Consider the following 14,407-nt stretch of genomic DNA (forward strand, 5'->3'; position numbering starts at 1 on the left):
GGTACGACCATACGTAAAGGGTGCGACCAAACGTAAAGGGTGCGACCATACGTAAAGGGTACGACCAAACGTAAAGGGTGCGACCAAACGTAAAGGGTACGACAAACGTAAAGGGTACGACAAACGTAAAGGGTACGACCATACGTAAAGGGTACGACCATACGTAAAGGGTACGACCATACGTAAAGGGTACGACAAACGTATAGGGTACGACCAAACGTAAAGGGTACGACCAAACGTAAAGGGTACGACCATACGTAAAGGGTACGACCAAACGTAAAGGGTACGACCAAACGTAAAGGGTACGACCAAACGTAAAGGGTGTGACAAACGTAAAGGGTGCGACCAAACGTAAAGGGTACGACCATACGTAAAGGGTGCGACAAACGTAAAGGGTACGACCAAACGTAAAGGGTACGACAAACGTAAAGGGTACGACAAACGTATAGGGTACGACCAAACGTAAAGGGTAAGACCAAACGTAAAGGGTACGACCATACGTAAAGGGTACGACCAAACGATCGGGGGTAAACAGAATTACAGCCGCCATCGGACGGATGTCGTAAACCGATGGCTAGTTCGAGGAGAGATAATGTTCCATTCATTGTCCAAGTCTTGGACCGGCAGCTGATTTTGAAATCCTTTTACGCAATATCGAAGAACGTCCTAAACATGCTAAGTTGGTGATAAATCATGTGACTTCGATGGCCAAGCTAGCACTCTGTCTTTCTGTGGCAGGTTTAGGTGCTATTCCCTGAAGCCATTACTTTTGCGACTCATAAGTTCGCGAAATGCTCCACCCGTCGCCTTCACACTCAGTTACCCGACAACGTAATGCAGACAAAATTTGCGATAATTTTTTTTACTCGAGAAAAAAATGAAAAAAACCAGACCTATGTTGTTTCATAACTGTTTAATGCTATCATTCACAATCTACTCTTGAAACAGTACGTATTGCGAAATTAACCTGAACTACATGCAAAAACTGGCGACTTCCTCGCTGAACAACATACGGGAGGCCCGTCGCACGCCATCTATGGTATTTAGGGTAAAGTGATCTTGTCCATAGGCCACAGTACAGATCAGTCTGTTTCTCAGCTTGTCGAAAAACACAAACCGCCATGGGTAGGGGGCGTCCAACCACGCACCTCGGACCTTCACCTGAGGTTACGATGCCCAATGTTGCGACTGAGCTATCGTCATGGCCCTATACTCAAAAGACACGCGTGATATACTGAACTTTTGAATATGTATTTAGTACATGTATTAGAAATCATAGAGTATAAACCGAATAGTGAATGGTATCTTCCTCCTACGACTCGACGGTTAGGACAGGGTCCAAAACTGAACCAAATTCCGTCAGTCAGATATTGAACCATTCATTTAAATCGGTACTACACTCTGTTTTTATGACATTTCACCTACTGTACTTGACGATTCCACATACAAGTGTAGGTATTATGTAAGAAAATTGTCTCCATATATAAATGTTACAATTATATCTATTAAATATGCCAGTGTATCATGTTAATGTGACTCAGTATCAACGGCATTAAGTCGACACCCAGATCTGGTGGGTGTATGCAGCCTTGTTATCTTCACGACAAACTAACGAATGATATCATATATTTATTGAAAATATCTAAATTTGTGAATTTCAATAAACAAGCGATATCTATAGAAGATCGAATCGTTTGCTTAACAAGGAAATAAAAATGCGTGTGAAATTTCTAAAAAATATTCTCAAAAGTTTACTCTAGATTATTTCAATAACGCTTCGGTTAAGCTGATCAGTCTAATTTTGACTATGATAAAGATTTTAAAAATGATACGTTTGGCACTGACATTTCCTACTGTTTAATTTTGATTTTAAATTCTTCAAAATTTCCAAACTACACGAAGTGTGAGTCATTTTCTACAGTACACACGACGCGTGTCGATAGTGAGGACAATTTTTCAAATATTTAATCCAAAAATTGCCATGATATGGGCCGTAAATTACCGACTTCTATGAGTCAGAGAAATATAACACTGCATGTTGTAGGTACATTACTGTATGGGTGGGGATTAAGGACCACAGACAAGTGGAAATTTAATACATTTGACTTGTTGGAGACATTTGGATTAATGATAGGTACCTGGTATTCTAATAGAAAATTATTACAATCTATATATCGTTAAATAGATCTCATTCCTTATAGATGTTCATTTTGTTCTTGTTATACTCAGGAGAGGATAAGACTGGTTTCGAAAATTCTGAAGCTTTTTAATCTAGGAGGAGGAGGAGGAGGAGGACGAAGACGAAGACGAGGAGGACGACGAGGAGGAGGACGAAGAGGAGGACGAGGAGGACGAAGATGAAGACGAGGAGGACGAAGACGAAGACGAGGAGGACGAAGATGAAGACGAGGAGGACGAAGAGGAGGACGAGGAGGACGAAGAGGAGGACGAGGAGGACGAAGAGGAGGACGAGGAGGACGAAGACGAAGAGAAGGACGAGAACGACGAAGACGAGGACGAGGACGACGAGGAGGACGAAGACAACGAGGATGAGGACGACGAGGAGAACGAAGAGGAGGAGGACGAGGACGAAGAGGACGAGGACGACGAGGACGAGGACGACGAGGAAGCCATGTATATATATTTACATATGAATCGTATTTAAAACAGGCTCGCTCGGTAGGGGCGTTTTAGAAAAGATCTCCCACATTGTATTTGAACGATATCAGAGTTTCATTTGTGGTTAAGTGGTTTAGAATTCGGGTGTTTTAATCATATACCCAAACAACGCCGCCTAGTATTGTCGCCAATGACGAATTGTGTGTGGGATGGCAATTATCTAATATTTTTTAAGAAGAAAAAATTACTTCCAATTGTAAAATAATGAAATGTCTTGATCCGTTGTATGCTTGTCATGATGATATTAAAGATTTTACACGTGGGAGATTTTAAATTGAATATCAACTAGACATTATCATTATGAATTGACGTCACTAGATTTACCCCTATCATTCGACCCAGGGTTTCCATGTTGTGACTACATTAGTATACATGAGAGATTTTCCTCCCTGGTATTGTGTGTGACCTCTGACCTCTATATTATTTACGATTAGTGATCCTAAGTCTGTCAAATGTGGTCCACATCTTCACGTCGAGAACAAACCAAATTTTAATTTGTTTTCTTCCGTTATTTCAAATATATTTTTAATTGCCCATTTTGCTTGGTGACTACCCATTGGGAAATATACTATGTTTCCAATCAATTAACAGCTGACAAAAAAAAATAATTTTCGAAAGCAAAGAAAATTAAGTACAGATCCGAAGCTTTTATGTGACGATGATCGCTAGCACAATGACATACAACAAATCAACAAAGCATTAAAACTTGTTCGGCCTTATAACAGGCTTCAAACATTTAAAATTTAAAATAAACAACCTGTCACTTTTGAAATTGATATATTCTCCACACGTCAATAATAAGAATGTAATTGATGTGTAGGCCACACCTGCTATTTTAGAAACAATATCTTATTTCACGACATGTCGAACTTTGGGGTGTATTTTAAAGTAAACACATTAATGTTTGGCATTGATGAAATATTCAGGTAGAAAAGTACATAAAAACTTGTTAATCCATTTGGGTGGTTCTAATTAAAAGAAACAAATGCGGAAATATTTCCGGAAATAGGTTCATCCGTATACTTGATCATGCTCTTCGTCTATTTGCACTGTGTATGTGATGTTCAGGTAGGGGTATTGTATAGTATTGTAAAGGAAAGAATGCGGTAGTAATTCCGGAAATTGTTAAATCCTGAGTATAGTAGTAGCTATTGTCTGGTGCCGCGTAAGGCAAGTATAGTGTTTAGAAACAAGTGACGGAATTCCGGATATTGTCGATCACCACACCGTTTTCATTCTTTACAAAGGTACACGTATCATACAAGTAGCGTATTATACCCATACACCATACTATGCTGTTTTAATCACATTGAGAGCAGTACGTTAAGGTTCTCAGAGAAAACGAAAGTGTACCGTATTAAGCGTTGAAAAACTCAACCAATCAGAAAGCTGCATTCTGCATACAAACAAATAAAAATTAATCATATAAGTATAAAGAAAAGTAACAAATTTGTTATTGTCGTATATTTTGACCCTACATATAGAGTGACACTGGTACATTTTAGGGTACGAACTTATGACAAAAGTAAATTTTATATCTATATCTAGTCGAGCAACCAAAAAGTCAAGTAGTTGTATACTTGAAAGTTTCTCTTCGTTACCAACCTAACGGAATATTTGCGTTATTTTTGCTTTGTTAGGCGGGTCCTATCTTACTGGTGTTTATGAATGTATCGTTTCTTATCTGTCATCTTACCAAAATGTCTTGTTGTTTGCACGTGGTGACCTGTTATTTTACAAGCTACATTCCGAATTCGTGTTTTTATTTTTCCTAATATAATATAACGTCAAAATACAGACTATGAATGGCGGTAAAATATACTAGTAATGGAGGAAATAAAGATGATAATAATAATAATAAAAGGGTAAACAATTTACTTAATGCTTTCAAAAGCAAGTGTGATTAGGAAAATATCTAAAAACAGTCCGTACACACTGTGTTAACAACTCAAAACAAAACAAAACAAAACAAAAATAATAAAACAAAACAAAAAATTGAACGCCCTTTGGGGGCCCCGATATTAAAGCCTACCCCAAGTCTGCACCCTGGTAACCTCATAATATACACAGAAATGTTGTTGGACAACGGGCTGTTTCAGGTCAAACAGGTAAATTATTAACAGGTAGGTAAATAATAATCAGGGGAGGAGACTTAACAACCCACAGCATTCTAGTGGTAATACAGATGTATTTACTCTCTCGTCCAACAAAAACACAAACCGCAAAATGAGGTCAAAGCCACGCGATACAAGTGTGTTTATTTTAATTTCGTTTCCGTTACTCGTTTGCTTTAAATGTGTCAAATTAATAGGCACTCTGTCTGAGTGGTTATTTATATCGCTTAATTTATACATTTTATGATTAAATACAGCCTAGCAATAAAATGGTATACATATATTTATGATATGTGTAGCGGAAGTTGTTATGAACGTGGAACCTTAGCCGGAAGTTACAAATTAATTACATCTGATATACATGATTACACGTAGTATCGATACAAAATGAATGACTGTGTTCTGATCCGGAAATTATTTTTTGATCTGTCAGTTCTTTTTGATACGGTAAACTGTGAATCAGGAGGTTAGATTCGGATGACAATTTAATCTGAGCAGCCAATCACTGAGTCAGATACGTATCCTAGATCACTGTGGTAACCAATCGGACAGGGTTTGTTTTAGATGAAATGACAAATTCTAAGTTTTTAAACGTGCCCTTCACCGGAAACATGAAAAAAGTAACGCCGAGTCATAAATCTGGATCATAGTTGTACATTTTATATTTTTGTGACAAACTTTAATATCTGATTTGCTCCCTTCTTTTGGAGTATCGTATCAAGAAAAACAAATAATTGTCTGTACAGTCCGACAACAGAATGACGTGAGGGCGAATTATGACTGGCAGATTGAATCCCGCGCCTATATTAGTTTCCACAATGAATACTCGGTCATAGGTCTGGTGTTCTTTGTTTAGTATCGCTCAACTTGTCATGTTTCTGAGCCATAAACAATTAATCAATCGCGCGATCACCTCGACCCACATCCAACTTATGAAAACGGCGTACTGTGATACAATCGATTTGGGGATCTAAAATATTGATTTTAACTCATTTATAACACGTCGCAAGTTTCAAATGTCAGAATTGAATTTTTGTTTGTTTGTTTGTTTGTTTGTTTGTTCTCAGTTTGTCTTTACCCCGTTCAAGATTTTAACGCTATATTGAAAAACGACATTACCGAAAAAAAGGTATTTCAAGTGCAAATGATGTTTTATATATGTATATACAATATTGCGAAACTAACAACGTAAAGAAAACTGAGTAAACACCATACTTTCTACAACAACGTGCTATGAGACATTATCTTTTCCCCTGTACTAGATCTCCGCTGCACACAGGATTACATTTTATATACTCTACCTATACCAACACGACAGCATGTGATTCAACAATAGCTTACTGCGTCTTAGAGTTTTGGGGACAAAATTTATTTCCTGAATTTTGATGGCATGCTGAGGACCACATGTGGTTTAGCATATTCCGGAACACCTGCGATACCCCAGCCGGATTGTGTTTTCCGTTAAACCCGCCCTTGGGTTTTGATGTCTCCTTGGATATAGACCTGCCCACTTGCCATGTTTATTTGAATATTAGACACGGAAATCTTGATGAAATCCGTCACATGTGATGTCTCCTTATTTTCTGTCGTGGTTTTGTTGAACGTTTTCGCTCTCTACAGTAAGACTGGTTAGCCAGTTGTTAGAGTGACATATCGTGCTACCGTTTCCTGGTATGACAGTTCAGTATGATAACACTATAAAACTATATTCTTAGTAACACTTTTAAGAACCGTAGATTTTTTTTATTTATCCGTCACTTGGTGCCACATGCGGTGCACAGTTGGTTCCTGTTGTTTTACTGGTAACTACACACGATGTACCATCTGTGTTCGTGTCAAAACGTGTTGTCCCAATGGCTTGCTCTTGAGTGTTTATTTTCTTGTTTTATTGTTTGGACGTCACTCCTTGGTCAAAATAAATAATTCATGACGTTTTTTCTCTCGATTTATACTGTTATTTTTAGATATCAACTTACGTTACGCAGGTAAATAACCTATCGGTACACTGACCATTCCCTATACCCACCGTCCCTTCGTGTGTAGAAACTGTTGTACGGCCGGTCACCTATACCCACCGTCCCTTCGTGTGTAGAAACTGTTGTACGGCCGGTCACGCTAGGTAACTTATACGGCCAAAGATCGAGAAGTTGTATAAACACTATGTCAGAATGACCAATAGCTCAATAGGTCATATATGTCCACTGACCCCGCGAACTCTGTGTATGAGGAATTTTTTGTCGAAGGTTGTGAAAGCAATGAAAATAATGGTGACCGGCCATATACTAGTTATTGATAGTGCGAAAATGGGTATTGCGTATTTATTTTATTGGTTCGTTTTTTTCTTTATGAGTTGAACGCCCTCGTCAGAGTAATTTCATCTTAAAAGACACTTGTTTGGAAAACCTTGGACAAATTCATATACAATTTACCTCTCGTAAGATTTCAATGTAGTGTGTATGTAGTTTTAATTTTCAAAAAACATATATGTTAATATGTTAGATATACTCAAAAATCGCAAAAATCGGGAGAAGCGTGAAGGTCTTTGATAACTTGATAATCTTAAGCAAGTTGGCTGATCTTGTTGGGTAGACACGCCAACCAGTTCTTTTTTCAACCCTAATAAACGTATAGAGGAACTTCGAGCAAAGTAAGTCTCTTTCACCGCGTCTTTGTTGTTTCGGGTGTTAAAACGACCTTCGGTTTAGATCAACAAAAGTCAATATAAGACATACGTATAGTGTGGTGATCACGAAATCAGGAAAGCCCACGGGAAAACATCAAGGACAAAAGGTTAAAAATGAAGACCCGATAGTGCAATAAGGTTATCCGTACACGTACAATTGGTATACGCATTTATTATCTAAATTATCCCTCAAAGGGTGAAGAAGATGGAGATATGTACATGAAATTAGGGGATACAAAAAAAAATCTTTTACAATTATCACATCCTCACCGGATACGTTTAGTGTTAAGAAATCTTTATATAACTGTCAGCTCATTAGATGTGGATATTTCACAGGAAACGGCTATTGAGGAACCGGAATGTGAGGACTATCGATGCTGCTGGAGAAGGAACATTGATAATATTTTGAAAGATATCCAATATTGAATGACATGTTCGGAAATATCTTAGTCAAATCTGGAGGAAAGAGCGGAAGCTTACTTCAGATCTAATTTGATTCAGCTTCTACACTTCCGCGATGGCGGACTACAGCACGTACATAACATACGACATACTAACGACACCTTTAAATCGAACACGATATGCATTGTTTACAAGGGAACAAGAGAAACATGGACGAAACAGACATATTCACCGGGTAAATGTCTTGACCGGAAAGACGCGTCACCGCCTAGGTACGCGCATGGATACAATATGTGCACGATCTTGCTCCATCCACTTCGTCTAGTCCAATCTGGTGGTAATTAGGGTCAAATAATACTCAGACAAGCCTAATGGTAACTATAGTCAAATGATACTTTCCCTATCTTGTATACCTATAAAGGGTCAAAGGTAATTAGGAACAGCCTAATCTGGTCAGGAGATAGTCTTAACGTTTTTATGTGATATAGTCCCGGTAAACTGACCACATCTGTAGAATGTTAAATTCATTAATAAAATTAAAATTTATAATTTGGGTCTCTAGGATAGGACCAATTCTAGACAAAATAGGGACAGCTAATCTTGAATTAAAATTGAGCTGGGCTAAACACTTTTGGGATAGTGGTCAGTCTAGTGGTCAGTCTGGTGGCCAGTCTATAGTTAGAGGTCAGTCTGGTGACCAGTCTAGTTAGTGGTCCGTCTGGTGGCCAGTCTAGTGGTCAGTCTGGTGGTCAGTCTGGTGGTCAGTCTAGTGGTCAGTCTGGTGGCCAGTCTATAGTTAGAGGTCAGTCTGGTGACCAGTCTATAGTTAGAGGTCAGTCTGGTGACCAGTCTATAGTTAGTGGTCAGTCTGGTGGCCAGTCTATAGTTAGAGGTCAGTCTGGTGGCCAGTCTATAGTTAGAGGTCAGTCTGGTGGCCAGTCTATAGTTAGAGGTCAGTCTGGTGGCCAGTCAATAATTAGAGGTCAGTCTGGTGGCCAGTCTGGTGGTCAGTCTGGTGGCCAGTCTAGTGGCCAGTCTAGTGGCCAGTCTGGTGGTCAGTCTGGTGGCCAGTCTAGTGGTCAGTCTGGTGGCCAGTCTATAGTTAGAGGTCAGTCTGGTGGCCAGTCTATAGTTAGAGGTCAGTCTGGTGGCCAGTCTATAATTAGAGGTCAGTCTAGTGGCCAGTCTGGTGGTCAGTCTGGTGGCCAGTCTAGTGGCCAGTCTAGTGGCCAGTCTGGTGGTCAGTCTGGTGGCCAGTCTAGTGGTCAGTCTGGTGGCCAGTGTATAGTTAGAGGTCAGTCTGGTGGTCAGTCTGGTGACCAGTCTAGTTAGTGGTCCGTCTGGTGGCCAGTCTAGTTAGAGGTCAGTCTAGTGACCAGTCTAGTTAGTGGTCCAGTCTGGTGGCCAGTCTTGTGGCCAGTCTGGTGGTCAGTCTGGTGGCCAGTCTAGTGACCAGTCTAGTGACCAGTCTATAGTCCTAGTTACGTGACCCTTCCAAGCGTTTGTACATGTTGTGTATTGGGATCGTTAACACATAAAATAGGATAACTTGCACCAAAGACCATCTAAAGAACGATCAAAATGTAATCAAGGCTAAGGCTAATTTAGCCTTGTCCCCTCCCACTTCACTCCAGCGTGACCGGAAATGACGAAGACAACACAACTATTACGATCTGAGGTTGCGATGACACCTGCCATTATGAAGCCGTAAACACCTCACGTGGAGAACGCCCAACGCCGTTAACATCTAATTACTTACTCCAATGGGGACGATATCTCAAAACCACTAGAGGTCGATACACTGATTACTGAAGTGGTCAGAGTCGGAAACTGGAACAGTTTGGTGTTGATATGTACTGGAACAAAAGGCCCCAATGGCCCGTTTAGCTTCGTCGATGTATATCGGGTCCCCCTCAATAGTGTATTGCGGGTCCCTCCGTAAGACCTCCGTTGTGGAACCTTTTGGAGAGATTGGTCAGGTCCTACAGAAAATGAACATTTTAATATCCCCCTTTTTGTGGATGATGGTTATGTGTCCCTCCTTCCAGTTGACCTGGAAGTTCTTCTCCCAAGAAAACATCTATACTTGCACTGGTGTTTTTATTTAAACTTCAAATATGAAAATATGTTAATTACTTACGGTACGTTCCGTGATAATGTGAGCGTATTGTTGTTTACATCTGGTAGAGACATGACGCGCGGTCGCCGTGTCATATCAGTGTCAGAGATACATGTATGCTTGTTATCAAATCATCTCGGTGCACGTGAACTGCATGTGAACTGCATGTGCTATATAGCTCGTCTGATACCGAGCATTACAGTTACTTTATCACTCCCCGGTGCTTGTTGATACAGTGAGAGGGATGGCGCTTGAATCGCTATGTGATACAAACACATTAAAAACCGCGACCTAATTACATCAGTAATGATTATATTTTAAACAGGAAAATTGCATAGCGTGACGTCATCATACTGTACAAAACTGGAACCAAGTACAATTGAAGTCGTCTGGTAAAATCGTACAATGTACTTAAATGTAACGGCTGGATCAGCCAAGGATATCGTATACTATGGTCATACTGGCCTCTGTCTGTAGAATATAGTATTCTATACGCTGAGGCTGGCCTCTGTCTGTAGAATATATTATTCTATACGCTCAGACTGGCCTCTGCTGTAGAATATATTATTCTATACGCTAATATCGGCCTCTGTCTGTAGAATATATTATTCTATACGCTCAGACTGACCTCTGTCTGTAGAATATATTATTCTATACGCTCAGACTGGCCTCTGCTGTAGAATATATTATTCTATACGCTAATATCGGCCTCTGTCTGTAGAATATATTATTCTATACGCTTAGACTGACCTCTGTCTGTAGAATATATTATTCTATACGCTCAGACTGACCTCTGTCTGTAGAATATATTATTCTATACGCTTAGACTGGCCTCTGTCTGTAGAATATATTATTCTATACGCTCAGACTAGCCTCAGTCTGTAGAATATATTATTCTATACACCCAGACTGGCCTCTGTCTGTAGAATATATTATTCTCAGACTGACCTCTGTCTGTAGAATATATTATTCTATACGCTTAGACTGGCCTCTGTCTGTAGAATATATTATTCTATACGCTCAGACTTGCCTCTGTCTGTAGAATACATTGTATATTATTCTACACGCTCAGACTGGCCTCCGTCTGTAGAATATATTATTCTATACGCTCAGACTGACCTCTGTCTGTAGAATATATTATTCTACGCTCAGACTGACCTCTGTCTGTAGAATATATTATTCTACACTAATATTGGCCTCTGTCTGTAGAATATATTATTATATACGCTCAGACTGACCTCTGTCTGTATAATATATTATTCTACGCTCAGACTGACCTCTGTCTGTAGAATATATTATTCTACGCTAATATTGGCCTCTGTCTGTAGAATATATTATTCTATACGCTTAGACTGGCCTCTGTCTGTAGAATATATTATTCTCAGACTGACCTCTGTCTGTAGAATATCTTATTCTATACGCCCAGACTGGCCTCTGTCTGTAGAATATATTATTCTATACGCTCAGACTGGCCTCTGTCTGTAGAATATATTATTATATACGCTCAGACTGACCTCTGTCTGTAGAATATCTTATTCTATACGCTGAGGCTGGCCTCTGTCTGTAGAATATATTATTCTATACGCTCAGACTTGCCTCTGTCTGTAGAATATATTATTCTACACGCTCAGACTGGCCTCCGTCTGTAGAATATATTATTCTATACGCTCAGACTGACCTCTGTCTGTAGAATATATTATTCTACGCTCAGACTGACCTCTGTCTGTAGAATATATTATTCTATACGCTCAGACTGACCTCTGTCTGTAGAATATATTATTCTACGCTCAGACTGACCTCTGTCTGTAGAATATATTATTCTACGCTAATATTGGCCTCTGTCTGTAGAATATATTATTCTATACGCTTAGACTGGCCTCTGTCTGTAGAATATATTATTCTCAGACTGACCTCTGTCTGTAGAATATCTTATTCTATACGCTCAGACTGGCCTCTGTCTGTAGAATATATTATTCTATACGCTCAGACTGGCCTCTGTCTGTAGAATATATTATTCTATGCGCTCAGACTTGCCTCTGTCTGTAGAATATATTATTCTACGCTAATATTGGCCTCTGTCTGTAGAATATCTTATTCTATACGCTAATATTGGCCTCTGTCTGTAGAATATATTATTCTACACGCTCAGACTGGCCTCTGTCTGTAGAATATATTATTCTATACGCTCAGACTTGCCTCTGTCTGTAGAATATATTATTCTACGCTAATATTGGCCTCTGTCTGTAGAATATCTTATTCTATACGCTAATATTGGCCTCTGTCTGTAGAATATATTATTCTACACGCTCAGACTGGCCTCTGTCTGTAGAATATATTATTCTATACGCTCAGACTTGCCTCTGTCTGTAGAATATATTATTCTACGCTAATATTGGCCTCTGTCTGTAGAATATCTTATTCTATACGCTAATATTGGCCTCTGTCTGTAGAATATCTTATTCTATACGCTCAGACTGGCCTCTGTCTGTAGAATATATTATTATATACGCTCAGACTGACCTCTGTCTGTAGAATATATTATTCTACGCTAATATTGGCCTCTGTCTGTAGAATATATTATTCTATACGCTCAGACTGACCTCTGTCTGTAGAATATATTATTATATACGCTCAGACTGGCCTCTGTCTGTAGACTTTTTGATTCTATACGCTCATGCTGAATATTGTCTGAAGAATATATTATTCTACATTTTAAACCAGCAGGGGATAGCTAGAACCTAAGGTCTGTTAGCCAGTCTACCTAACCGAGGACGGTGAGCTAGTCCTATGCTGCTGTATGTGCATAGCAGTTGTTTTCTGTCACGTGACGATAATTGTGTACCCACTGACCTTCAAGTTTCCAAATAAGTTCATTTGATTATCTGTCTATTTGAATTCTCAATTATCGCAAACTTATATAGTAAGGCGTCAAAATGGCGGCGTATCTTCAAAGGAAATTTAATGACTTCGATAATATTTCTATAACCATCAATGGAATTAATTTTTTTTTTTCAAGATTTAAATATTGTAATTAAAAATCATTCAAGAATTTTTACAACTCACCTAATTGACTCTCGCGGAATGAGTCCGAGTAGATTTTATCAAAATAGAGTTGGATTATGACGCCAAAGCCGTATTAATTTTCTATTAATGAAACTCGTAAATTTTGTGACACGCTTCTTATGAAAGGAAGAAATATGTTCATTGGAGATCAGCATAGGATATGTGTACTTAGCAGAGTTACTCAATATCAACCAGCACAGTATAATTATATATACATTATAAAGTAAAAAAAAATCCAATCAGTTATACAGTTAATGAATCAATCAACTTTGTAGATTCTGTCATTAAATCAATTTGACAAAAGAGCGATAATGGTGTTGATAATATATCGCGATGAATCAGATTTAAACAACATACAGATGTTAATAGCATGACGTATAACTTCGCAACACCAGCCACAGCAAATGTCATCACAAATTGATCTTGTTGGATTAAAGGTCGTCTGTATATCACAGTATTTCTGTGTATCCTTGTATAATGGTCTCTGATTATAGTCAGTTACATACATTGTCAAACATAATATCGTATAATAATTAGTTACATACATTGTCAAACATATATCTTATTATAATCAGTTACATACATTGTCAAACATAATATCCTATTATAATCACAAATGTAATATCTTATTATATTATAAATTGCATACATTGTCAAACATATATATCTTGGAAGGTAAGGCCGAAGCTTGACTGGTTGACTTGACTGATTGACTTACCGGCCGTATGTTGCGTATTAGTATAGATGGACTCGAACTAAAGAAAATGTAAATCCACACAGGTGAGGTACATGTAAGCATGCTTGGTTTACTTGCGTAATAAATCCGTAATCAGGATGTTCTGTAAATAGCATTTTATTTTCTTGAGAAGGCAGAACAGGAAACTTAACTAACATGTCACGTAAGGGGCGTGTAACTAGGGCATATACAGCAAATCGGTCACAAATACCTTTTGCTATGGCCTTTTGGGTAAAACTGAAGCTGCGATGTCGTAGCTCAAGACGACGGAAATTTCCCCTGGCCAATCAAGGATACAATTTGTTAACATATTAAAGCCACATACTCACCAATATTTACATTTTGAGCTTTTTACAGTTTTCAGACTTGATACATACCTAACAGATTATCGTGAATCAGAAACTGAAAGAAACTGTGTATTTATGAAAGTATACTGGGAATCCCCAAAAATAATAACTGTGGCTGCCAGACCAAGTTTCTCTGAAAATTAGTCCCACAATGCAACGGCGGGTTTTACAGTCAATACAAAATGGCGGAACGCCGCAAGCGGGAACTGCGAAAACACAGACAGATTCTGCCAAAAAAAGACACAAAAGTGTGTGGAATCGGCA

The 14,407-nt window shown here is 38.8% G+C and overlaps 1 protein-coding gene across 1 annotated transcript; it reads left to right on the top strand.

Moving 5' to 3' along the window:
* The first annotated feature begins 976 nt into the window (after positions 1-976).
* LOC117341731 (uncharacterized protein DDB_G0290685-like) lies at positions 977-9,210 on the top strand. The gene is made up of 3 exons (XM_033903595.1): positions 977-1,048; positions 2,276-2,634; positions 8,580-9,210. Exons 1-3 carry the CDS (start codon positions 977-979, stop codon positions 9,208-9,210), a joined length of 1,062 nt encoding a protein of 353 aa, XP_033759486.1.
* The last annotated feature ends 5,197 nt before the right edge of the window (positions 9,211-14,407 follow it).

This window comes from Pecten maximus, chromosome 14 (genome assembly GCF_902652985.1).
Source record: "Pecten maximus chromosome 14, xPecMax1.1, whole genome shotgun sequence".
NCBI lineage: Eukaryota > Metazoa > Mollusca > Bivalvia > Pectinida > Pectinidae > Pecten > Pecten maximus.